This window comes from Pinus tabuliformis, chromosome J (assembly GCF_031772625.1).
Source record: "Pinus tabuliformis cultivar Carrire ecotype Pingquan chromosome J, CPIR1, whole genome shotgun sequence".
Classification (NCBI taxonomy): Eukaryota; Viridiplantae; Streptophyta; class Pinopsida; order Pinales; family Pinaceae; genus Pinus; species Pinus tabuliformis.
In genome coordinates, this window is record NC_142295.1 from 81317970 (window position 1) to 81345474 (window position 27505).

The following is a 27505-nucleotide window of genomic DNA, read 5'->3' on the forward strand; positions in this document are numbered from 1 at the left end:
GATCCACTTCCAAAGGATACACTTCCATCCTTATTGTTCAATGAGACAAACTTCTTTTTGTCACCTATCATATGTCTTGAGCATCCACTGTCCACAAACCAATGGTTTTCATCACTATGAGCACATAGAACTAGGCCACATTTATCTGTATTGAGATTCTCCCTTCTAGCTTCTCTTCTTTTCAGTGGACAATTTTGTTCGCTATGTCCATAATCATTACACAAGGAGAAAATTGGATCAAACTTGGTCAAAGAATCAAAGGAGTTACAGGTCTTGATTTGTCCTTGCCCTTTGCGACCACATGATTTATTTGTTTGATCCTTCAATCTTGGTGTTTCATTCTTATGAGGCATGCAATGTTTAGCTTGATGACCAATTTTTTTTCAATAACAGTAATAATACCCAAAAAAGATAGTTTGGTACCTGTTGTAATAGCCATGAATTGAATCAACATTCTTCCTTGGAGTTACACTTTCTTCATTTTTTGGATTTGATATGGGCCTTGGATGAGATGACTTTTCTTCTTTTGGATTGCTAAAAGTATGTTGACATAACTTCTTGCATTATTCTTAGTACTTGATGATTCTCCTTTAAAACCAATCTCAGATTTGTCATATTGAGATTTTTGAGAATTAAGGATATTGTCAAGTGTTTGAGAGCTTTGCCAACTCTTTTTGACTTGCTCCAATTCCTTCCTTAGAGATACTATTTCAGCTTCACAATTTTCACAGATTTCTTCCTTTTCTTTTAGCTTATTTTTCAAGAGGTCTTCCTTCCTCCTTTTCTACCTTGAGAGAAATGATATTTTCTATTTTGTCATTTTCTTCAATGGCACTTATTAACAATTCCTTTATATTTCCTTCTAGTCTTGAATCATCATCATTTGTGAATGTCATGAACAATACTTCTTGGCTTCCAACATAGTCATTTTCTTCATCTGATTCATCATTACCTCCTTTGTGATGAGAGAAATTTTTGGTTGATTTCTTCTTGATGATTACAAATTCATCTTCATCAGACTCATCTTTCTTAGAGAAGAAATTCTTCTTATTAAACCCTTTCTTTTTGTATACCATCCTTTTAGAATCTTCCTCATCATCACTATCATGTTTACGAGGACATTTTGCAGCATAATGACCTATTCTTCCACAATTGAAACAAATAAGAGGGTACTTACCTTTTAGCTTGGATCCTTTCTTGAGTCTTCATATAAATTGTGCTAATTCAATTTCAACATTGGAGTCATCACTACTGGTATTCCATCCTTTTCTTCCTCTTGTTGATTTTGAGGCTTTGAATACTACTTCTTTGGAATTTGAGATATCGTTCATCGTTTCATAGGCAATGAGAATTCCATGAAGTACATCCATCTTGAGGGTGTCTAGATCCTTCATTTCTTCTATACCACTCACTTTGGAGTCAAATCTGTCAGGAAGAGATCTCAAAATTTTTTGAACAACTATACTTTCTTCAACTTTTTCTCCTAACCCTTTAAGGGAGTTGACAACTTCAGTCACACGGAAAAGGTACGATGTAATATCTTCTTCGTCATCCATTTTAAGATTTTCAAATTGTCTTCTATTAGTTTGAAGCTTTGCCTTTTTAACTTTAGAATCCCCATCATATAACGCAATCATCTTGTCCCATACTTCTTTGGCCGAGTCACAATTCATGACTTTTGTAAATTCAGAGTCGGTGATTCTACTAGTGATGGAATTTAAAGCTTTGACATTTGCAATGTAAGATTTCCTTTCGTCTTGATCAGTTGGAAGAGTGGAAGGAGCAATGTACCCATTTAAAACAGAATGCCAAACTTTAGATCCAAGGCACATTAAGTAGTAGGACATTCTTTTTTTCCAAAAACTAAAATTTGTGCCATCGAACAAAGGAAGCCTTCCTGACATTTTTCATTATGACCAAGAATCCTTCTTCCAGCTATTAGGTTGATTATTAAGAAGTTGGCTCTCATACCAATTGTTGGAAATACTGAGAGGGGGGTGAATCAATATTTTCTTTCAATTGTTATTATTACCAGTTAGGTTTTTCACAACTTAATTAGAGAAATGTATAATAATAATTTTATTGAGTATACAAGAATAAGTACAATGTATGACAATTATTGCCAAGCACCAACTTGGTCTTTGATGAGGCTCCGACCTCTAGGGCTTCGACCCTATCTCGTCCAAGGCACTGACCTTGAGTTTTGGAGCACCAACTCCAAGGACACCAATCCTGTGTTTTAATAAAGAATGTAGATAGAACTTACACGAAATGCTTCACTGTCTAAAGGCAATCCTCCTTCACTGCTCACTATGCTATCTTTAGTTCAAGATTGCTTGACTTCACTGTGTTAGAGTTTACTGTTGTTGCTATGGGGAGATTTCAATCTTCAAGGCTTCATTAACAAATGTGTTTACCACAGTCACAACTTGAACCCATACACAATCTGCATCAAAAAAAGAACAATACACAGTCCACAAGGTACAACCCATAGTCAATAAGATTATGACAGGTTCCATAAATTGAGGTCTTTTGCCACAAGTTAACCAATCTGCAATGGTGCCACTAAAGGTCTACATCAGGAGTCTCAGATCCACAAAAGAAGAGGTCTACAATAAATGATTTACACAGGTCTAAAGTGTGCAAAAGATAACCCAGTTCTGTTTGCGGCTAGGAAGGAACTTATCCGTAGCAAGGAAGGCTTGTTTAGTCGGCAATATTATCCAACAGTCCTAGGCCTAGTCCATGCAATCAGCCTTGCAATCAATAGCATGTGACCCTGCCTAGTCCGCAAGGTAAACCAACCCAGATCAACATAATACAACCCTATCCGCAACTGGAGAGGAGGTCTGGAACTATGGTTGTTACTGCACTGAATTTTCTTAGAAACTATCTCTTCCAACCACCCTAACATAGTCCGCAATGATGAACTTCTTAACTGCAGTCTCCACAAGAGTATACTCCTCAAAGTATAGTTCACAAGATGTGAACTCGTTATTTCTTCACTGTCTTATCAAGTTCGAGTTCCTTGGTTGTAATGAGGTCAAGGACACTCATATATATATATATATATATACATTCTTGTGTATGAAAATCAAATGGACATGTCTAATAGATGAGCCAACGTGATTTAGCTAAGGATGCTTCGTCTTACTAGGCAGAGACCTTATTTAACCTTGTAAAATCTCGTTCTCTCTCATTATTTGGAGATTTTGGCCAAGTAATAGCTCATTGGAAAGGTAAAATTATGCTCTTCAAGATGGTGTATGCCTCATGGTGAGATTCTACCTCTAAGGTGGAGAAAAATATTTAAATGGAGGACAATTATATTCTTCATGGATGGGCTTCTTCTTCATGGATGGCTTCATTTTGTTAGGCTTCTTCATCAAAGCTCATAGGCTCATAAATGTCATCAATAACATCATATGCAGCATGTAGTTTTCATCATCACCGTGTAGTCTTGGTGATGCAATGATATGTCATAGTTTCCAAGGTAGTCTTCCAATCATGTTCATCAAGTGTGGTCCACATATGTCACCAAGGTCATCAAGGGCTTCTAGATCATTACGGGCATGATTGACACTCCTTGTCTTATACATGATTGAGCAAGTCATCCTCTAGCATCTTCTAGAATATTTGCCATCTCGGCCACTGCCATATTGACATTAATGACAACCTAGATTAACATTCTAATTTCTGCCTTCAAACTTCTCAGTGTATCTGCTATATCAGGAAAGTACTCTTCTCCTTGCTGCTCAACTGACTAGCCCCATCCCATTAAATTCACATCAAGCCTGTAAGGGGATTCATGTGAACTATAGTCCACCATTTTGCTCTTCATATCTGATCTTTGAATCTCCTGCAAACATGTCATGTTAAATAAACCAAATATAAACATAATCAAAATCATACCTTAGTGAAGTTCAGGGGAGGCTATCACATCTACAAAAATCAGTCCATATTAGCACGATATAATCTTCACAAGCATATCAACTCATACATAAATATCATGATCATAATAAGAAGTAACCTACATGCATGCATGATGAACACATAAACAACTGACATGCATGCATAACCATATGCATTTAGCCCATCCAGTCCAAGCGTTTGAACCTGAAAGCTCTGATACCACCTTGTAATGCCTCCTCCCACATTTACCCACTTTTACAAGCTCCCAAGGGTAAACATGAGTTGAGTGTCACTATGATATGGCCTGACCTCCAAGTTTCAATTATGGAACTGGGGTCAACTAACCACAACTTAGAGCCATCCCTCAAGGACTACAAACCACTCAAGAGCTTGCAAACCACCCCAGGTGATCAATCCTTGAGCTGGAACTTTTTTTCACAAGAGAAATTCCCCAACCACATCCATAACATTGAATGCATGTGGTTGGGAGGCTATAACCGCACACATAAGCCTAACTGCCAGCGGTTATGACCCAAATTCCTCAATTCATTACATGTGGTCGAAAGATCTATGCCACTTTTTTAGGCTAGCCTCCATACCACTGCCTAGAACTACCTGCAACTTTTCAGATAATGACAATGATGATAACAATGTTAAACAATCAAAACTTGAGAAACATTTTGACCTAGACATGCCTAATACCAGATAGACATTTCGTCAAATATATAGTAAACATATAAGCTATAGGTCATGAATTCATATTTGTTCATAAACTTCTGAACTTCATTTGAGAATCACTAAGAAGCCTCTATGCCCTCTCTAACTAGCCGCAATAACACTTGTTAGCCCATGCATTCATCAATCATCCAATAACTTATCAAATCATGAACAAGAGTCATAGCTAGAGCACATCATAAAAACATGCATATAACCAACATATAATCATAATAGAAACAATGACGAATCATCCATAAGATCACCATAATAATCAATACAAGTGCTCATAGATCACAATAGGAAAATAACTCAGATTAACATATGAAAATGGCATCCAAGTCAGGGACTTCCACGTACCACCCAACCATAGATTAGGTTGAACTAAATCTCTCTTTTAGGCAATCACCCTCGTGCCATATTCCAAGCATGAATGTGAGATCATAAGGGTTAAACCAAAATAAACCAACCAGGGCTTCCAGAGGCCAAACCACCTCAACCCTCAACCATAGTGATTTCACCTCTACGGTTCAGATATCACTAACATCAACCACATTGGTCTCTATCCAAGTTGTCTAGCGCTCCAGGAACCAGTGACTAAACCCACAATCTCTAGGGAACCCGAGCTTTTCTAGGGATTCATAGTGTTTTTACCAACCCATAAGTTTTAGGGACTAGTAACTCGACCCACAACCTCCAAGGAACCCAAGCTGTTTCATGGATGCAACGTGTTTGTTCCAACCCATAACCATAGGAAACCAAAAAAGCAATCAGAAAACCAAATGGGGAACCCACTACACCTTGGTTAGCTAGGAAATGGAAAGGCAAGGCCAATACCATTGTCAATCCAGACAAATCTCCATGCCAATCACAACTCATAACCAATTAACCACATGCATATAACATGCATCCAAAAATCAACAAGGATATCACACATGCAACCTGTTACCTACAAAGTAAGCCTACTATAGTTGTTGATCCAATTGTTTCCTTACACTTCCTTGCTTTCATTTTATTTTTTCTATAATCCAAGTGATTGCTAGAATGCTCCAAGAATACTCTAAGCGTGCAAGAGTGTATGCGAGAGAGAATGAAAGAAGAGGACCAAAATTGAACTGACAAAATCTAAGCCAAAAGCTATGAATTGATTCTCTGATGCCTTTATATCATTGATGTCTCATTTTTCTTCATTTTCCCTTTAATTTCTCTTGCATGCAAATTTGTGTCTCTTCACCTTCCTTTTCTCCTATTTTCCTTTATTTTCATAATTAAATTCCAATTATTGACTCTTGCCTTTGCCAATTTCTATAGCCATTAATTAACCACAAGTGATGCCCACTATAATGTTTGTCCACCATTCAACTTGGAATACATGTCCCATGACCTTAATCTTATTTTATTTACATGGAAAATCAACCAAACGCTGTTACACCTTGTTTCCTTCTCTCCCTTGACATTAGATTACCCTCCCCAAACCCAAACCCTTCATCCCTTCATGTCAATCCCCATTTCCCTCCCTCCCTATCTACTCCCCCTACCTCCCTTAGCCTTTCGCCAAATTACCCATAGAAAATGGTGTGTTTCCCCTTCCCCTCCCCCTTCAATGATGCCATCAATCATTTTGGTGGGAGATGCGGGCAGGGGGATGGGTTGTGGGGTGTGTGGTTCCAAGAAACCCCACCCCCCAATTCAACGATACCATCAATCATTTTAATGGGAAGGTGGGTGTGGTGGGTGGTGCCAAGAACCTCCCTCCTTCCCTGCGACATTGTTGTCCCTCCCTCTCCCTTCCCCACATTTCTCTTCTGGAGAAATGTGTTCCACCCTCTTCTTTAAATTTAACCACAACATTGCTTCACCCCCATTCCTCATGTTGTTCGTATGGAAGAGTGAGACATTCCAACCTACCCTCCCCACCAACCATGTTGCTAGTCTTCCATAGGAGTGGCATGGGGAAATGACAAGGGATGAAATGGGAGTGGGGGGAGTGGGGCATGAAAGGGATAGGGTGTGGGATGATTCTATATTTTTTGGCATTAATATATAGATTATGCTCCTAATTCTTGTTAATTAAGGAAACTTAATACCCAATAATATGCACAGTGTTCCATATTCTTGACATCCTAGGTACCAAAAGACAATTGTAGTGGGTAAGGAAATAATATTTTTGGAAAATAAAGAAAAGAGATGATGTAGAACACATAGCAAGATGCATGAAATGACAAGGAATAAACACTGAGCATGGACATCCAATAGGTTTACTATAATGATTTCCATTGCCAAAATGGACTTAGGAGTTGGTAAATATTGATTTTATCACTAATTTACTAAAACTAACAAGGAAACATGACTCCATCATTGTAGTGGTCGACAAGTTGAAAAATTCTGCTCATTTCATTTCAATTAAAACAACACAAAAGGTAGCACATATAAAAAAAACAACATGAAAGTTGTCAAATTGCATGGGATACTCAAGGCCCATGTTTCAAACAAAGATCCTACATTCACTTTGAACTTTTGGAAGGGATTAATCAAGGGTTTTGGCATAAATCTAAATTTTAGTACAACATACCATCCATAGACTCATGTGAAAACAAAGAGGTTTAATCAAGATAACTTGTGGCTGTATATGATGGACAAGTCATCCAAGTGGGAAGATGATTTATGTTCAATAGAGATTGCATATAACAATGGACAACATACCTCTTTGAAGATGATTCTATTTGAAGCTTTATATAGTAGAATATGCAAAACCCTAGTAAGTTGGATAACTTAGTTGATAGAGTTACTCTTGGGCTAGTATTTCTCAAGGAAGTGGATGAGTAGATTGCAAAAATCAATCAAAATTTGAAAGAAGCATAGGATAGGTAGAAAAATTATGCAGATAATGATAGAGTACATAGAGAATTTAAAGTTGGGGAGCATATGTTTCTAAGACTAGGAACAAAGAAAATCTCACTATAGCTTGGAAGTGGTACTAAGCTTGATTCAAGATACTATAGACCATTTGAAATCCTAGATAGAAATGGACTAGCTAAATTTATGCTTACATTGCCGATTAACATAAAAGTTCACAATTTATTTATTAAAACATCGTTAAAGAAGTATGTACATGATCATGATCATGATCATGTCATTGATTACGCTTTGATCTAGGTGGAACTAGAAGAAGAGTTCTAGAGGCAACCTTTTTTAATCCTTGATAGAGAGGTTACTTTGCTTTGAAAAAATCCATTGAATAGGTAAAGGTCCAATAGGCCCATTGCAATCTTAATGAGGTGACATGGGATGAAGGATGTTATGCGAGAGGCATACATATTTTTGTTTTAGTTTTGAAGGAGAAGAGATGCTGACTGAGTAGAATTGTTGTAGCTAGAAAGCTGTAAAAATGTTAATTCCTTATCTGTAAAGTTTGGGAATTGGACCGAGTGAGAGATATCAGAGTGAAGTCACATAATTTTTCCCTTTTGGATCCATATCCCTACCTTGGGGGCGACCTCTTTAATGGAGAGCTTATTTTGGTAGAATGTTCATCATTTGCACGTAGTTGGCATGTATTTTGGTTGTGACCATTCATTTTTGTTATTTGTTTTTATTACGAGTCATTTGTTGGCAATGAATACCTATGAAAAGATAGTATGTCAAATTGTATTATGGTCTACTTACATTTATGTATATGTGTAATGGACCTTGCATTCAAAAGTCTATGCATGCTAATCATGTGGTTTTAGATAAACTAATAATCACCAAATTCATTATATTTTGCATAAGTTTGCATTAGTAGTATAATTGAGTTGTTATCATGCACCCCATCCTTGCAAGTATAAGGGGATTTGGGTATGTTACATATGAGCCTTTCCATAAGGACCATAATTTGTTCCTTGAATTTGGTAGGAACAAATCATAGCTCTCTTGTATTAACTCTAGTCTTCTTTGTCCTTGAGTCTTTGAACAAATCCAGAAAGAACATATATGTTTTCTCATTTATGCTCAATTCCTCATTGGTGTTTGAAAATCCCTATCTTATGAAGTGGGATCATGGCCTTATTGGTTCATAAATTCCTTTACCACTTACTAGTGTTGAAAGGGTTACCTTATTCTCATTTGTTGTTGCATCAAAGGCTCTAATTTGGAGGCACACTCTCATGCCATAATCTACCATGTTGAAATCTTCATGATAACAAAATGTAAAGGGAGAAAGATTAAAGGTGTTAAAGCTAACTACCACCCTTCCTTTTGAATCCCCTCCTACAATTATTACACCTTCTTGTTGTGTGAAGTAGGAGGATTTCCCCTCCATCTCCTTGATATATTATTTTAATCCCATTAACCTATTTTTAGTCATTTTTGGAACATTAATATACTTATATTATCTCCCGTAGATGATTGTATGCCAAAATTGACCCCCAACTACTAAATGTTTTGGAATGAATGCCAAAGTAATGATACATTAAATTTTTTCCCATCATTAAATGGAGTAAAAGAGATTGTGGGGGTGAGGGGAGGAAAAACATAATGAGGGGTTCCCTAAGTTTCCTAGGTAAAACACTTTTCTAATTTCTCGAATGTCTTCCAATTCTCTTAATCTATAGTTGATAATTTATAGAGGTCTCTTCCAATTCTCTTAATCTTCCTTATCATTAGTATCAATATCGGATAAAATGTTTTTTTTGAAAACAAATGAACATTTGAATGGTTTTTATTATAGCCATGTTACCAAAAACAAGAAACAACAAAAAAAACATGAACCCACTATCCCATTATATATTATATATATATAACTAATTGTTGTCTTAATGTAGTGTCAAAACTAATTGTTGTATTAATGTAGTGTCAAGATGGAGGGTAGCATGGACTAAAAAGAGAACATAGACAAAATGACAAATAAGTCCCTTGGTTAGAGTTTTGGAAACATATATTTATATCATGAAATTATATTATGTAAGGGATGGTTTCTTGAATGAATTAACATACTCTTTTCACATTTAAACATTTAAATGCAATTTCATCAATGAGATTATGTTTGGGAAGATTTACCATGTTTATATAATGTCTTTCCTTGTCAAATGTGAATTGAACATTTAAATGCAATTTCATCGATGAAATTATGTTTGGGAAGATTTACCATGTTTATATAATGTCTTTCCTTTTCAAATGTGAATTGAACATTTAAATGCAATTTCATTGATGAAATTATGTTTGGGAAGATTTACGATGTTTATATAATGTCTTTCCTTTTCAAATGTGAATTGAGCTTTGACCAATTATCTTAATAAGAATGTAATAGTATTTAGATTGCTATGGTGAGTCATAATTGTAATATAGTTGTTAAGCTTTGTTCATATCCAAAAAATATATTGCAATTAGGAAATGTTTTACATGATAAAATTTTCATAATATATTAAATTGGAACATATAGTGAAGTTTTGCTCACTCCAGTTCTTATATTCTGTTTGTTCTTTTTAATGACAGTTTCACAGTTATAAATTGACAATAAAAAAATACATAAAGCTAAATAATTCTCATCAATGTTTTTTAATAGGGAAATAATTTATTGTTGCAAATGATATATTTAACATGTTATTAGACTTGTACACTTTCACATTGATTGTGCACAAAGGCATTTTCTATAGCCTATTATAAAGAAGACGTGTCCAACATGAAATTGATATATGCCATTTAAAAAAATATAAATAACTAAAAATATTTCAATTTTCAAGTTAAGTAAAATAATTTATATCATTTTTTTTCTTTTTCCAGGTTAACGAAGCCTAGACCAAGGCCAGCTCCAATGTTGGATGGAAGAATGATCTGCCCAACAAAAGAATCCTGTTATCAAGATTGTGCTCGGCTTAATTATCTTTTCTTTCGCATATGGTTTCTATCCTCAACCTATCCCAACATATCCCCATCAGATTTGAAGCATAGGTTTAATTATCTTTCACATATGGTTTCTATCCTCAACCTATCCCAACATATCCCATCAACCTATCCCAACATATCCCATCAGATTTGAAGCGGTAAACCACATTCAAACAAACTAATTTACACTCTTGGGTAATTTTATATAAATAGAAAGAAATATAATAATTGACAATATAAAAAAAACAAAAATATTTAAATATATTAAAAGTAAAAAAAAAGGGAAAAAACCCTGGTTGGATAGGTGCTTTCAAATTTTAAATAGGAAAGAAATGTATCATCCCTTTCCATTAACATGATACAACAATTAAAAAAATATCAATAACAAATAAAAAAGGTTCATATAATCATAAATAAAATAGTTAAATATTCAGTAAAATTAATTCTTATAGTTAAAATGTTTTAATGATGTATTGTTGATAAAGGTTGATCAAAGAAATGTATAATTCCTGGTTCAGCTGCTTAATTTCTTGCTTAAAATGGAACTGACCTATCCCTTGTACACACGAAGATGAGTTTCTTGCTAACATGGAACTGACACATCGCTTGTACACACAACACAAACCCATATTATAAGAACCACGATCTAGTCCCTTGAAATAATAATTCGGAAGTTAAAAAGGGTTTCTTTACCAGAAAGAAAAGCTTTTATATTATATTGAAGCAATATACACAGCAAAAAGCCTGATGAGCAACACATAGGGAAAGTAGGCTGTCTCTAGGAAGAAACAGATGAATCTGAAGAGAAGAAAAGGATAGATAACACATGATAAGACTATCATTTTCTCAAGGATAATCTTAGAGAGGCACATGAGAAAGGCGAAAGAAGCCTATACAAAAAACTGACCATGCCAAACTGCCAAAACAATAAAAACAGCATATTGACCTTCAGCAAAACAACTGTCCAGCATTAGATGGCAGAAGAGCTAAAACTGTTGATAACACATAGTTAAAGGATAGGTGAAAGTTCTCAAAAATTATTAAGTTCCTCCATTTCCATATACTCCAGAGGCGCAAATTTTTTCAAAACTTATACTTTCCTTAGTGGAGGTGTAGTAGCAAACTTCCATGATTCCGGAACTTCATGCTCACTGCATCTTGGACCTGCAATTGCTTCTTCTGGAACTGCATTTGTAATCTCTTCTAGATCCCGATCAGAAAAAATTATGCTCAATGACCCCATATTATCATCGAAATTCCCCGTTTTGGTTGTTCCTGTACGAAATTAATGAATTGTATGAATTTGTCTGGAGAATGTAGTTATGAAATCAGAGTTATCTTTTGTAGTTCATATGTTGGTTCCATGTACCTGGAATAGGAACAACATCATCCCCTTGACGGAGAACCCATGCCAAAGCTAACTGTGCGGGTGTGCAGTTATGCTTCTTTGCAAGACTTGCGACTCGATCAAACAGAATTTCATTCTTCTTTAAGTTCTCTGGTTGAAACCTTGGGTTGTTACTCTGTAAACATGAAAAGATATATCCCATGTCAGTTACAACTAATAATTCCAGTGTCAGTGCAACTACATTGATTGTGCATGATTATGGGGGAGGCAATAAATAATCCCGCATTTGCGCAATGCAAAATGGGTTAAAGCTACAGGATCTCATAAGTAAATTCCTTCGATTTAAGTATTTTGGACCTTGGTCACTTCTAACGGGGCCTCTGTTTTTAAATAAAGATTGAAGGGGTCCCATCAACCTCTTGGACTAGTAATGGGGTCCCATCAACGTTTTCAAATTTCCACTTGATATGAAAATGATTTTTTCTTCGAGTTTAATCCTTTTGCTCGGTAAATGCTTAATATTGCACACGTCATAGTATATGCAATCATTGTGCACAGAAGCAATTTTTTGAAATATCATAAGCCAACGTCAAAAAGAAAAGTACATATAGTTTGATTTTGGGTTGATCCAACTAAAAGCACAACCTAGCCTTAAATAAAATAGCAAAAATTGAAGTGAGAAAACATAAATTAGACATATATTAATACTACATCGTAGCTAGCTTAAGCAATCATAAGAATAGATACAGTCGTTGCAGGCTTAGAAAATCCCTACAAATCCCCATTCTAATAATTAGAATAAATGCGACTCAAATAAGTTGGACAAGCTAGGGTTGGAAGGTGTATGAATGTCTATATATATAATCCACCTGTTGAGAGAAGAATGAATTCCTAGTCCAGGCTGTCTGGTCCTTAGTTTCTTCCCTCGCATCAACACAATTTAATCCAGTTCTATCTAATCAAATCAAAGGAAAATCAGAGAAATTTACTCCCAGGATATGAAATACAACGTACAGTGTTAGGGTCATATTACTCCTTGGTTTTAACTTTTAACAAGGACGTGCAGATGAGGGATTGAGACAAGTTCTTGGGTTTCTTGAAGAAGGGGCACAAGGCCTAAATTTCAAGACTCGAGAAAAAGTTGTGATTCAAGAGCAGACAAACACTGATTGGGCTCATCATCAAAATCATATTCAGTTTCTTGCCAAATGACTATGGTTCGACAATCATAGCCAAAGTGCCACACAGCCGCTACAATACACCAAAGCCATCATATACTGAGTTTCTGTTAACAGTTTCTGTGCCAAGGGCATCTCTTGTGTCATTCACAGAATATTTTCTTTTATGTGATACTTCAAAGCACTTCCGTGATCTTATCATCGGATGGCCTCATATCTGGGTACTACTGTCAATTTGGATTCAATATGCTTTCATTATCTTGTCATGAGGAACCATCAAACGCTGGTTTTCATATTTTTACTCAACGAGCCAGTATTCGGCGTTTTGGGCTAGCATGGTTATCCAAGAGAACTTTCATAAAAAAGGATTCCTGGAGCGTACAATGTCCAATAGGAAACTTATGTTGCAGATCCACTGTGCTTGGGAGATCATTCCGCAGCTGATAAGCATATCAATTGATTTACATGTATGCCCAAGTTGGTGCATAATATTGCCACTGGAGTTTCATTCAACCAGCTCATGAATTAAGCATGCCTCTAGTAGATAGGGCATTTCAGCAGCTGAGTCTTCATCAGAAATAGTTAGAAATTGAAAGCCGGAGGAGTTTTATAATCCATTTTGGAGCATATATACTTTGTAGGGGAAGTGCCCCATCCTTGAACCTTATTTAGCATGTGAAGAGGTCAAAATAATAAAATATTGAGAAGCTCTGCAAGAAGAAAGAGAACAATTTGCTGTACACTCTGGCTGGTTTTAGGAAGCAGAGCTGACTTTTACAGCAGGTCCCTAAGACTGATATAGCTTATGGAAGGATTGTTGTGATTGGCAGAATATAATCATGGAATGTTCATGAATAGAAGGGTTTTAAATCATGATTGCAGATCACTGGTTTTAACCTCAAAAGACTCAGACAAGAAGGCATGAAGCCATTGTTGAGAAATGTAACTGGTATCTTTCTTCATAATTGTATTTGAGTCATAATGTAATGTATTTTTCAAAAAGAAAGAAAAAAAATTATTATAAAAGAAAAATTATTCATCAGCATGGGTTTAATGCTTTATTTATTTTATTTCTAGGTCAAAGCACCCATTGAATGCTTTCTTGGTTTATGTCATTGTCCATGTCATTTTGTCCTAGTCCCTCCCTTATTGAGCTCAGTATGTCAAAGAAGAAAAATAGTTTTATGTAAAAAGAGTCATTTGTCACTCCACCAAGTCAGCTTGCCCTCCAGTCAAGTTGGCCTCGCTGGAGGAATTCGACCTCACAGAATGACTATAATAGCAGTGCTACTCGACCTCATTTCGATATCCAATAAAGCAAGTTTGATTTGCAGTTGCAGGAGGAAGAAAGAAGTGTGAAATACCTAGAAAAGAAGGAAATAACCCTAGCGAGGGAGACACTCGTCAAGCAAAAGGAAACCAAAATTCTCTCTTTTCTGCCACACGTGCGAGTTTCTGGGTTGTTGTAGGAGTGCCGAAGTTGCAGGACTGCAGTAGAGACAAAATTTTGAAGCAGGAAAGCTGAAATCTAAGTTTGTTGTAGGATTTAAGCAATTTGACTAGAGTTGACTATTGAAGTTTGACTAATCATCTTGGGAGGCTGACTTGGTGGATTGGAGGAGGTATTTTGGTCTGGTCAAAGGTCTTGGTTATCTCACTTGACTTGGTTCTAAAGAAAGAGAAGAGAAGTTTTTGGGTCTTCCACTAGAAGAGGGGTTTTAGCCCGGACTAAGAGCCTACATCTTGTGTCTTTGTTGTTTTGATCTTCATGTACTTATGTTTTGGTAGTTGGTTGATGATAAGAAGATAAAATAAGATAATAAGAATTCAAAGATGATCACAAGTAACTATCAAGATAAGATAAGTGGCATCACTCATATTATCATCTGAGCCCTTACAGATGGTCTGCAGGCATCTTCGATCTACTTGGAGACCCATGAGGTTATTTGGATGCCCCCACACCCACTGGGAGCACCACAAGTTTATTGTTTGGAGAACAAGGGGCCACCCCCTTGTCCATCACTTTTGAGAGTCCTATTCATCAGTATGGCACTTATGGACTTCATCAAGCCTCTTGGAGGGCCCAATGACATGTATTATTCATCATTTGACCTCTTGAGAGGCTTATTATTTTGTTTTTGAGCTAGTTTGGTGGGCTTGTCACCAAAAGTTAGTTATTTTGCACTTTATTTCATTTTAGGGGCTAATGTAGGCCTAATTAGGTAATTCAAACTCCTAAGAAGTGTATAAATAGGAGTGATGCGAATTCAATGTGAATCATCACTTGGATTGGATCATTCTCTCTCTTGATATTTTCGCTATTCCTTCTTGGAATTGGAGTATGGATAAATTTTGATGTTTGGATTACATTTTCTTGTCTTGGAGCTTCTTGATTTTAAAATCTATTGATGGTTGGATATATTCTTTTACATGTAAATACAACCTTAATGCTATTTTCTTTTACTTTGTCACATGCATTGATAATGAGATTTTCACTATTTTAGGGCTAATCGTTGCATGCATTTACTGCTAAATTGTGGAATTATGTTTCTATATAGCATATCTTTATGTATGGGCCATGTATGTTGAAAGAAAGTCAAGGGGGGTCAAGAATCAAACTCCAAAGAGGAGTTGTCACTGGCCGACACTCAATGCTAGAGAAAGCCACGGGCCACAAATACATCAATGGTGCAAGGCCACTAAAGAGAGGGATGTCCGCATTTTCCTAGAGATCAAATTAATCTTGATAAGCCATCTTGATTTGCAAACGAAGTATACACGCTTTAAGGTCACTTTATTTTTTGCCCTAATGCCAATCCAAGTTGTCCTTAGAGCCTCCTTGAGTTAGAAACGAAATTCATTCTCATTATTCATCTTGACTCCATATCCCCAAAGGAATTAGGCATTGGTCCACCATAAGGTGATCACCCTAAAACCATTTTTCTTCACCTTTTCCTCCTTCTCTCTAGGTCTAGCCATGTTGGGTCACCTAGGGCATCATTTTCCTGACAAAATACCCATAGAAAAAGTTCGATCTCCTAGCCTCTCTTGCGCTGGTGTGTCCTCAAGGTCTCCTCCAAATTTTAAGAAATTCCGATGGTGGGATTGTGAGATATCCCAAGCCCTAGCCCTGAGATCAAACTTTGCCCTAGGTTTCCCTCGGCTAGCACCTCATAGGATTGTTTTGGCATCTTTAAGTGGAAATTATTTCTTTGATCCTCTTCCCCTCCTTGTTTAGGCTAAAATCATCATTGGTTGCTCAACTCCCTCCTCTTAACCTAAGCTGGGTCCACTTGGTCCAATATGGTCCCATTTCTCATTAAAGTCAATTCTTCAAAGACAACTTGGGAATCCGAGTTTTGCAAGGATTTTAGGGATTGGGGAGCTCCTTCACAGATCACACTCCTTTAACCTTACCCTTAAATCCTCAATTGCTTCTCCTAGAAAGCCTTGTACCTTGCTTAAGAAGCAAGCAAGCCCCACTCTTGATTCCCTGCTAGGAAAGGATCATTAAGGTCACTTCATATTCATTGTTGATCTATCCTTCACAAGTGACTTTATACACTGTGTCTCCTCCCATCAGTGAAAGTTCGTAAAGAGTAGGGAGCCTTAGTTGAGGTGACAGTGGGTTAAGTCTCCATCATTGCCCTTGATCTAGCAGTTTCCCCTTTAGGTCCCCTGCTCGTTTGAGTGGTAACATTTCTGGCACCATTGCCGAGGAGGAAGTAGGTCTGCCTCCCTAGTGAATCATTAAGGAATAAATTCATTAACAACATTCATTAAATTTCCTCTGGCGACTCCACAATACCCATGTTAGTGTTAGAAAATGTAACTATGTTCAGTCTTCAATAATGTACTTGAGTCATTATGTAATGTACTTGTCTAAAGAATAAAGAAAAGAATTTTTATTATTGTAACAATGATTTATTAAAGCATGGGTTTCATGCTTGGGTCATCATTATATTAGTCAAAATCCCCATTGTGGACTCCTAGGATTAATATTGAGTTTATAGAGTCATTGTATATTTGAAGAGGCCCTTCTTGGGCTTTCGAATCATGTAAAAAGGTTTTGTATAAAGTCAAATATGAATTATATACCCTCCACATCATGTCGGCCTAAAGGAGATAAAGTCGGCCTAAGGATCCCCATTCCACCCACAAGAAGCCTATATATTCAAGGAGGTCGAAGTCATTTGAACCACTCACTCTCAAGCAAGTTTGATATCTCAAGAAGAGTTGGAGAAGTGTGAAGTCTGTTGCCGAGAGGAGGAAAGAAGTGTGAGTTTGGGGAAGTCTTTAGAGAAGAAGAAAATCAAACTTTTGGTGCCTCTCTCTCTGTTTCGTGGTCTGGGTTGGGAGATCGAAGTCTCCTAAGATTTCGTTGTTGCCAGAAGCTGCTGCCTAATCGAAGTTGCTGGAAGGGGTTGAAGATCTGGGAGGCTAACATGGTGTGGAGAGAAAGTCTGGTCTTGGTCTAGGGTAAAGAGTCTCAAAGAATACTATTGAAAGGAAGAATTATCTTGACTGGGTTTTCCCCTCGAGGAGGGATTTTGCCCTGGCATGTGCCTATATCTTGTGTCTCTTGTTTTGTGATCTTCATACACATATACTATGGTAATTGCTTGATGAAAGATAAGATAATAATGAAGTAAAAGAAGCCAACACACTCACAAGTAATTATCAAGACAGGAGAATCAAACTCTAATATAATATCTTTGATTTTCCAACATGGTTTCTGAGCTAAGGTCAAGAGAAGTTGAAGATCACTCTGTTGGCATGGATTCTCCATCTATGGTGAACTACATAAGATTGGGTTACAACACTGCTGGAAGATGGATCAAGAAGATCATCTACTACTTATTCAACAAAGTTAAGAGTCAAGGATTCTTGGCTGCCCTTATAGGTTCTCTTACTGATGACAATGCATGGATCATTGATAGTGGAGCATCGAGGCACATGATAGGGGAAAGCAAGCAACTTCACACACTATCAAAGGAGCCATCGTCTCATGCAGTGGAATTGGGTGACAACAAAAGCTATGCTGTTAGAGGCTTGGGATCAACATTATTGAAGTTGGATAATGGATCGAAGATGCATCTCAACAACATCTTCTATGTTCCAGGTTCGAAAAAGAATTTACTTTCTATTACTTATTTAGCAGATAAAGGGGAAAAAATTGCTTTTGTTGATGGAAAAATATTGGTTTGGGGAAAGGACTCTAGTATTGACAAAGCTAGGGTTATTAGAGTTCGTGAAGGAAGTCTTTACTAGGTTATCACTCCATCTCGTCAAGCTTTGAGTCCCATTGAACTATGGCATCGAAGGTATGGTCATCTTCATTATAGGGTCATCCCTACTCTTAGTCAACTGGTTCATGGTATTCCTAATATGAAGTTGGATCATGAAGGTGTGTGCAAGGGATGCTCTTTAGGGAAGCATACTAGAAAGCCATTTCATAATAGTGAAACTAGGTCTAAAGAAATATTAGACCTCATCCATTCCAATGTGTGTAGGCCCATGTCTGACAAATCACTTGGAGGTCATCTTTACTATGTAACATTCATTGATGATCATTCGAGGAAGACATGGCTCTACCTACTCAAAACTAAAGATGAAGTATTTGATAAGTTCAAGGAGTTTAGGGTTGAAGTGGAAACCCTAACCGAAAGAAAGATAAAGACTCTGAGGTCTGACAATGGTGGGGAATACACTTCTAAAGAGTTAATTGCATATTGTAAGGATGTAGGTATTAAGAGGGAGCTCATTGTTCCCTACTATCCTGAACAAATGGATTGGCCGAAAGGAAGAATAGGTCAATTGAAGAAGGTATTCGAACTATGCTCCTTCATCAAGATCTACCGAAGTTCTTATGGGGTGAAGCAACAATGGTTGTCGTGTACATTCAAAATAGAAGTCCTCATAGGAGTCTTGATAATACTACACCCGAGGAAGTATTCACGGGGAAGAAGCCGAGTGTGGATCATCTTTGTATCTTTGGAAGTCCAACATACATCATGTTCCGAAGGACAAGCAAAAGAAGTTGGACTCGATGAGTATCAAGCAAATATTCGTTGGTTATAGTCTTTCCTCAAAAGCATATAGAATTTACATTAAGGAAGGAAGACACATTGAAGTAAGCAGGGATGTCATATTAGATGAGAATCAAGCTTACAAGAAATCAAAGGATATTCCTATTGATTCTGATGACGAAGAAGTTCCCGTATTTGAAGAAGAAGAAGTTCATCATGAGAACTCTACTACAAATGTTGAAGAAGAAGGACCAAGTGAGCCTATTCAATCGGTGGTTATCCCAACCACAAGGAAGAGGCCAAATTGGTTGAAAGCTACATTAAAAGATGTTGAAGGACATGAAGTTGCGAAAAGGTCCTCCAGGGAAAGTAAGAAACTGAAGAGTTATTCTGGTTATGCACATATGACAAAGTTGATCGAAGCCGAACCATCTCAATTCAAGGAAGCTGAGAATGAAGAGGTTTGGAAGAAAGCTATGCAGGAAGAATATCAATCCATCATGAAGAATGGGGTTTGGGAAATCGTTCCTAGACCTAGTGACAAATTGGTTGTCACATCGAAGTGGATCTATAAGATCAAACATGTTGTTGATGGAAGTATAGACAAGTACAAAGTGAGATTTGTTGCAAGGTGTATCTCTCTAAAGGAAGGAATTGACTATGAAGAAACCTTTGCACCTACAACAAGGTACACTACCATTAGATTGTTGGTTTCATTGGCTGCTACAATGGGGTGGAATATCCATCAAATGGATGTTAAGACCACATTTCTAAATGGGACCATTGATGAGGAAGTGTACATCGAACAACCTGAAGGATTTGAAGTGAATAGCAGGGACTCTCATGTTTGCAGACTCAAGAAGGCCCTATATGGTTTGAAGAAAGCACCGAGGGCATGGTATGCAAGAATGGATGCATATCTACTTAGAATTGGGTTCGTGAAGAGTACTGCTGATTCGAATCTATATATCAAGGTCGTGAATAATGAGCCCGTCATTATTCTACTATATGTGGATGATCTATTCATCATTGGTGTAGAATGAAGAATTCAAGAATGCAAGAAGATGTTGGCAGCTGAATTTGAGATGAAGGATCTAGGACTGATGCACTACTACCTAGGTCTAGAAGTATGGCAAAGACCTGGGGAGATATATTTGGGGCAAGGAAAGTACATCATCAAGTTATTGCAAAAATTTGGGATGCTGGATTCCAAGCCGAAGACTACTCCTATGATCACTAACCTCAAGAAGTTGAGGAGATCCAACTCTAGTCTTGTGGATCCTACCTCATATTGACAGTTGGTGGGTTCCCTAATGTATCTAGTAAATACTAGGCCAAATATATGTTTTGCAGTGAACATTCTTACTTAGTTTCAGTTGGAGCCTCGTCATGATCACTGGATAGCTTCCAAACATATATTGAGGTATCTTCATGGCACTATACATCACTGTCTAAAGTATGATAGTAAGGAATTCAAGTTATTTGGCTTCACAAACTCTGATTGGGGTGGTAGTCAAACCGATGGAAGGAGCACCACTGGAGGATGCTTTAGTCTGAGAGATGCTATGATCTCATGGATTAGTAGGAAGCAAGGTCCCGTTGCACTGAGTAGTGCCGAGGCAAAATATGTGGTTGCATGTGAAGTAGGAAAAGAGGTTGTTTGGTTAAGGAAGCTTCTAACAGATTTGTTTGAGAAGTCTTTGGGTCCTACTGTGATTAATTGTGATAATCAAAGTTGTGTCAAGATGTTTGGAGATCCTGTGTTTCATTTGAGGACGAAACATATCAATAACAAGTTCCAATTAATTAGGAACTTGATGCAGGATGGGATCATGAAGTTAGAGTATGTTCTGACAGATGAACATGTTGCAGACATATTGACAAAGGCTCTTCCTAATAAGAAGTTTGAATATCTAAGGAACCTGTTGGGTTTGGTAGATATTGGTGATTGTATTGATGATAAGGAAATGGAAGAGATTTGTTTTGGCTTTGCGAGTGAAGCATTGCCTGGGGAAACAACAGGCCGACACTCTGTGTTGATGTCTGGATATTGGAATTGAAAAGGTGGTGTTGGTCATTGAGCTTTGCTTTGGATACACACCTGTATGTTTGGGTTCAAGTAAGCCTAATGGTACCTGGAGGGGCTAAAAGCTTGAGTCCACCTTAGTCCCACTTGAATAGATTGCCTTAGTCAAGAATCTAGTCCGTGGCATTGCGGTGCCTAAATTGTTGAGTGACTAGCTAGATAGATTGCCCTAGTCAGGAATCTAGTCCATGGCATTGCGTGCCTGAAAGTTCTTCATGTTTTCATATAGTTTGAGATCTTCCATTGTATATGTACATTATGAATACCTCCCTAGTTAAGAGGGAGTGTTAGAAAATGTAACTATGTTCAGTCTTCAATAATGTACTTGAGTCATTATGTAATGTACTTGTCAAAAGAATAAAGAAAATAATTTTTATTATTATAACAATGACCTATTAAAGCATGGGTTTCATGCTTGGGTCATCATTATATTAGTCAAAGTCCCCATTGTGGACTCCTAGGATTAATATTGAGTTTATAGAGTCATTGTACATTCGAAGAGACCCTTCTTGGGCTTTCGAATCATGTAAAAAGGTTTTGTATCAAGTCAAATATGAATTATGTACCCTCCACATCATGTCGGCCTAAGGGAGATCAAGTCAGCCTAAGGACCCCCATTCAACCCACAAGAAGCCTATATATTCAAGGAGGTCGAAGTCATTTGAACCACTCACTCTCAAGCAAGTTCGATATCTCAAGAAGAGCTGGAGAAGTGCGAACTCTGTTGTCGGGAGGAGGAAAGAAGTGTGAGTTTGGGAAAGTCTTTAGAAGAGAAGAAAATCGAACTTTTGGTGCCTCTCTCTGTTTCGTGGTCTGGGTTGGGAGATCGAAGTCTCCTAAGATTTCGCTGTTGCTGGAAGCTGCTACCTAGTCGAAGTCGCTGGAAGGGTTCGAAGATCTAGGAGGCTGACATGGTGTGGAGGGAAAGTTTGGTCTTGTTCTAGGGTAAAGAGTCTCAAAGAATACTATTGAAAGGAATAATTATCTTGACTGGGTTTTCCCCTCGAGGAGGGGTTTTGCCCTGGCATGTGCCTATATCTTGTGTCTCTTGTTTTGTGATCTTCATACACATATAATATGGTAATTGCTTGATGAAAGATAAGATAATAAAGAAGTGAAAGAAGCCAACACAGTCACAAGTAATTATCAAGACAGGGGAATCAAATTCTAATATAATATCTTTGATTTTCCAACACTTAGGATGGAAGACCCCCAAACCTTAACTTATCATCGTAGCAAGGATGAAGTGTCCCATATTCCATTCTTTGATAAAAGGATTAATAGATTGAAACAAAAGCACAAGTTCTTTATGCCTCTCAACCTTTCAAACATGATTGGGGCCCTATTTAGCTCTTTACCTGAGGATCCTGATAGACCCACATTTAGTGGAGACGAAGATCCCCAAGAGCATCTTTTGAAATTCGAATACCTAACATGTGGTGAATCTTACAACGAGTTTAATCGTATGATTGCCTTTGCCAAAACCTTAATAGGAAAAGCCCATGTGTGGTATCTTTCCCTTCCTCCATCATCCATCTCTTCATGGGAAGGATTCATCCAAACATTTGAAAGGGGGTGGTACCATAAGAAGGATGTGGTTCAACTATACAAAGGTCTCCTGTCTGCTGAAAAAAGGAACAATGAATCCATTGTTGAATTCAACCACAGGTTCAATACCATTATTCATACCATTTCCCAGAACTTTAATCACTCCGAAAGAGGTAACCTTCGCTGTTTACCTCAACGCTTTCACAGGGAAATTGGCCTTTGATGCTAGAAACGAGGAGCCTGATAATCTCTTCCAAGCCCAAAACATGGTGATTGACCTAGATCAAGCCACGAGGCAAAACTCCATCAACATTTTACAAGTTGAGGGAGATAACTCATCCGATGATGAAGGATCTTTCCCAAAAATAAGAGGACACATTACCTAAAGATGAAGCAAAAACAAGGAAGCGCCACAAGAAGAAGCCCACTGATCTCTCCCTAAAACTCTCGCTGAGGTTAGCCTTGAACATGAGTGATCCCTTCTATATTGCCTTTGGAGTAAATGGCCACACCTTGAGAAATTGCATCCTAAACTCTGGCAACCCTATCAACATCATGTCCTCAAGCATCATGAGGAAGCTAGGACTCAAGCTTTCAAGGAAATGTCTTGCTAAGGTGATCCTAAACTGTGATAAGATTGAAGTATGTGGAATAGTGGAGCAGGTAAAAGCCTTTTTTCGTACATATAAAATAATTATGCATCAACATAGTTATAGTAGAAATGACCCTTGCACAGGGCATGATTGTGTCTAGGAAATTGATTGAAGATCTAGACCTATCCATTAGTGAAGATGGCTCTATCATATATCTCCCTTGGAAGGAAAATTCCTATGTATCGATGCCTAGACATGAATTTTCCACCCCTATGATTGCATCCTCTCACGAAACTGAGAATGACTTAGAAGAAGAAAATGATAAGATTGGAGAATGGAGGCTCTTCAAGAATGAACGTGTTAGCTCTCCTCCTGTCATGGATTATGGGTAATGTACTTCGATGGGGCACATTCTAAATCTGGGGTAGGAGCAAGCATATTAATCATCTCCCCATCTGAAGAATATTTATTGTTTTCCATAAGACTCCAATTCACCTGTACCAACAATATTGTTGAATAAGAGGCCCTACTATTAGGTCTTGAAGCAGCCAAGTCAAGAAGAATTCAACAATTGCTCATAATAAGGGATTCTGACCTAGTTATCTCACAAATTAGGGGTACCTTTGACACAAAAGATGAAAAGTTGAAACCTTACAAGGAGAGAATCCTTCACATGCTCAAGGGGTTCAATGATCTATCTTTCCAAGCATTGGACCGATCCTTAAATGACATGGCCAATACTCTAGTTGTAGCCGCATCTACTTCTACAATCATCCCTCATGATGTAGCAAAAAAGGGGAAATGTATAACTGACACAATTCATAGACCCTTTGTCCTTGATTATGAGGATCATTGGCCCCTTTTTTGAGGACGATAAAGACATAATCAATTTCCTTCGAGACCATGAATATCCTCATAGAAGAGATAAGGATCTGATCAATGAACAACATTTCGATAGAAATGATGTTAGCATTACCAAGCATGACAATCAAGAATCACATGACACACTAGACCTAAACCTAGGATCTGAGACTTCTCCCCAAATCGTTAAGATTGGGAGGAACCTATCCAAAGAAGAAGGGGATGAACTCGAGAGATTGTTGAGAGAATTCAAGGACATTTTTGCTTGGTATTATTACGACTTAAAAACATATAGCCCCGAAATCATTCAACACAATATTCCTCTCAAAGAAGGGGTGAAGCCCGCCAAGCAAAAATTAAGGTGAATAAATCCTAAGATTGCCCCCCTCGTCAAGGAAGAACTCCAAAAAATGGTTGATGCAGGGATCATTACCACCATATGACACTCATCTTGGATCTCCAACCTTGTGATCACTCGCAAAAAGACCGGTAACATCAGGATGTGCATTGACTTTAGGGACCTCAATCGCGGATGCTTAAAAGACAATTACCCTTTGCCCAATATGGAGAACCTCCTGCAAAGAATAATTGGGTCTCAAACTATGTCATTTCTGGATGGTTTCTTAGGATACAACCAAGTCATTGTAAAAGAGGAGGATTGCCTAAAAACCGCTTTCACTGCACCATGGGGAACGTATACGTATCTTAGAATGCCTTTTGGTCTGCTTAATGCTGAATCTACTTTTCAAAGGGCTATGGATTTCGCTTTTAGGGACCTCATCGGGAAGATCATGGAAATTTATCAAGATGATATAATTGTTGCCTCCAAAGAAAATAAAGACCATTGCAAACATCTAAGGAAGGTATTCGAGAAATGTAGACAATACAACATATCCCTCAATCCGAAGAAGTCAATCTTCGGTGTTGACAAAGGTAAGTTGCTCAGACATGTGTTTTCCAAAGAAGGGATTAACATCAACCCCGAGAGAATCCAAGCCATTAGGGATATTCCTTCTCCCAAAAATCAAGATGCCTTAAGGTCGTTCTTTGGAAAAATCAATTTTGTAAGAAGATTCATACCAAACTTTGCAGAAATTGCCAAACCCATAAATGATTTCCTAAAAAAGGATACTCCATACACATGGAATCGGGCCACAAATAAAGCCTTCCAAGAAATCAAAGAAAGGATTGCTTTTGCCCCCATTTTGGTTAGCCCTGATTACACTAAGGATTTTATCATTTATTCCTTTGCCTCTAAAGACACTATTGCTGGTGTTGACCACTCTGTGTCAACGATCCCATAGTAGTACACCCCTTTTGTTTGCAAAAGGGATTCATCGTGTTCGAGTGTCTGTGCCATTCAGATGATCCACAGATTCATCATTATCAGCCATATGTACACTGGAGTTTTGTAAACCCATTTTGCATTTTGTAATGTAAATGATCATAGTTAGACAAATGTCTGTAACAACCTAGGTAAATTTATTTTTCTAATGATGATTTCCATCCTAGGAGGTTTTTTGTCTCACTGATTCATGTGTGTGTCTAAACATGGATGATTGGCAGAGTTTTCCCCTCCCGCCTCACCACAAAGCTAGGGTGGATTTTGTCGTCAAGATCTTAAATGAGTCCCAGTGTTATTCATCGAGTCTCCGTAAAAGTGATTTGGGAATAATTCTAGCTATTTGGTTAGATTATTTTATTACAAGTCACTTAGTGTTCTAGATCATATTTTGTCGCAGAAATGGGTAAATAACAAACGGGTGTTTCCCCTTCATGGGTTAGAAATGTAATATTTCATGTAAATAATATTTTAGCTATAATGCTAAAGTATTAGAGAGTTGGAAAAATTAATAATCCCCTCATGAGTCAATTAATTAAATTTTCTGGCTAAAATAAATTAAAATACTAAAACCATAAATTTAATTAATTTAGGTCCTAGGAAAAATTAAATTCTCCAACATTTAAAATTCGTGGGTTTTAAAGTTTTTAATTTTTGGAGGTTCGTGGCCAAGGGAATATTGAAAATTTCAAGATATTTTGGACCCTTGGGCTATAGTAGTTAAATCAAAGTCCAATTTTTGGGCAATTAACTCAAAATAATAATTTTTGAGTAAATTAAAAGGAAATTAAAAGTGAAATTCGAATTTCCTCAAAAAATAACTTTATTTCAATGTTGATGATTAAAAGGTCATTTGATCTTCATTAACGGTTGAGATTGCTTTGATAGGGATCAAGCCAACTAGCCGTTGGAGAATTTATCTATAAATTAGAGGTCTCTCTCCATTATTTGGATCTGATTTCTGAATCGTGTACTTGCTCTAAGAAAACTCTTGTAACTTTTTTCTGGTTAATAAAACGCAAAGACTTTAGGGTTTCAGACCGTGGTGTTCCTCTTTCAGATTTATGTGGTAATATTGTTCTTAATACTTTGCCATTTTTATTTGTATTTGTTGGATAATAGCCTTTGAGGATTGATTTGTGTACAGGTATCTTGCACAGATTTCTGGGTTTTTAAAATATCATTTTGATTTGATAGAAGTAGCAGGTATCTCTATTTCTTGATGATTTTATGATCATTTTTTAATCTCTATTAATCTAACAATCAGGTCTAAGTGTTCAGAAGTTATCATTCAGGATTTGGGCGTTTGGGGAAGTCCTCAGCTGGATCAACTGACTCTCAATTTACAGAATCTAAAGATCCTAGTGTTTTTTTATTTCTGAAGTCATCTTACAAAATATTTTATTTGCAAGATTTTTCTTGGGCTTGTGCCTTTTTAAAATTTCAAGTTTATTTATAAATTTGTGCAAAATTGTTTATATCTAGCTAATAGAGGGCTTTGATTTGCAAATATGCTAGATCTATAGAATATTATTGTAGATTTGTAAATATCAATTTTTTTTATTTTTTTTTCATTGGGGTTTTGGGTATTTCATATTTTTGTATATACATGCTTTGGGGTTTTCTATCTTTTGTTTGTGTAGGGACAGATCCAAAGATTGCAGGTGATTTTTGTGGATTTTGGAGACAGATCTAGGCCCCAGAGGGCATCTCCATTTTGTTTGCAGGTTGAAGAGAAATTTCAAGAGGATTGTGGGCAATTTTTTTTAAAGGGCCTGTAGGCCCTGTGTTGGCCATCTCCAGCTCCTTCTCGGCCTCATTTCTTCTCTATGCCAGCCTTCTTTTTTCGGCCTCCCTCACTTACTTCTCGACCTCCCCAATTGTCCTCTCAGCCTACTCCCTTCTCAGATCTCCTCTTCTCCTCTCGGCCTGCTCTCGGCCTCCCTTATCCCTCCATCCTCTTGGCCTCCCTCCTTATCTCCCCTTCTCTCCCTCACCTCTCGGCCCTCATTCCCTTTCCCTTACTCCCTTC

The 27505-nt window shown here is 37.3% G+C and overlaps 1 protein-coding gene across 2 annotated transcripts in view; it reads right to left on the reverse strand.

The window, feature by feature from the left end:
• Positions 1-11475: 11475 nt before the first annotated feature.
• Positions 11476-27505, reverse strand: part of LOC149225611 (putative aldo-keto reductase 1) — a 285817-nt gene continuing 269787 nt past the window's right edge. For both annotated transcript variants that reach the window (XM_089375122.1, XM_089375123.1), the window contains exons 6-7: positions 11858-12011; positions 11476-11763 (exon numbers count right to left, since the gene is read on the reverse strand). In XM_089375122.1, coding sequence (XP_089231248.1) covers positions 11579-11763; positions 11858-12011 — 339 coding nt within the window. In that variant the 3' untranslated portion in view covers positions 11476-11578. The remainder of the gene's footprint in view (positions 11764-11857; positions 12012-27505) is intronic.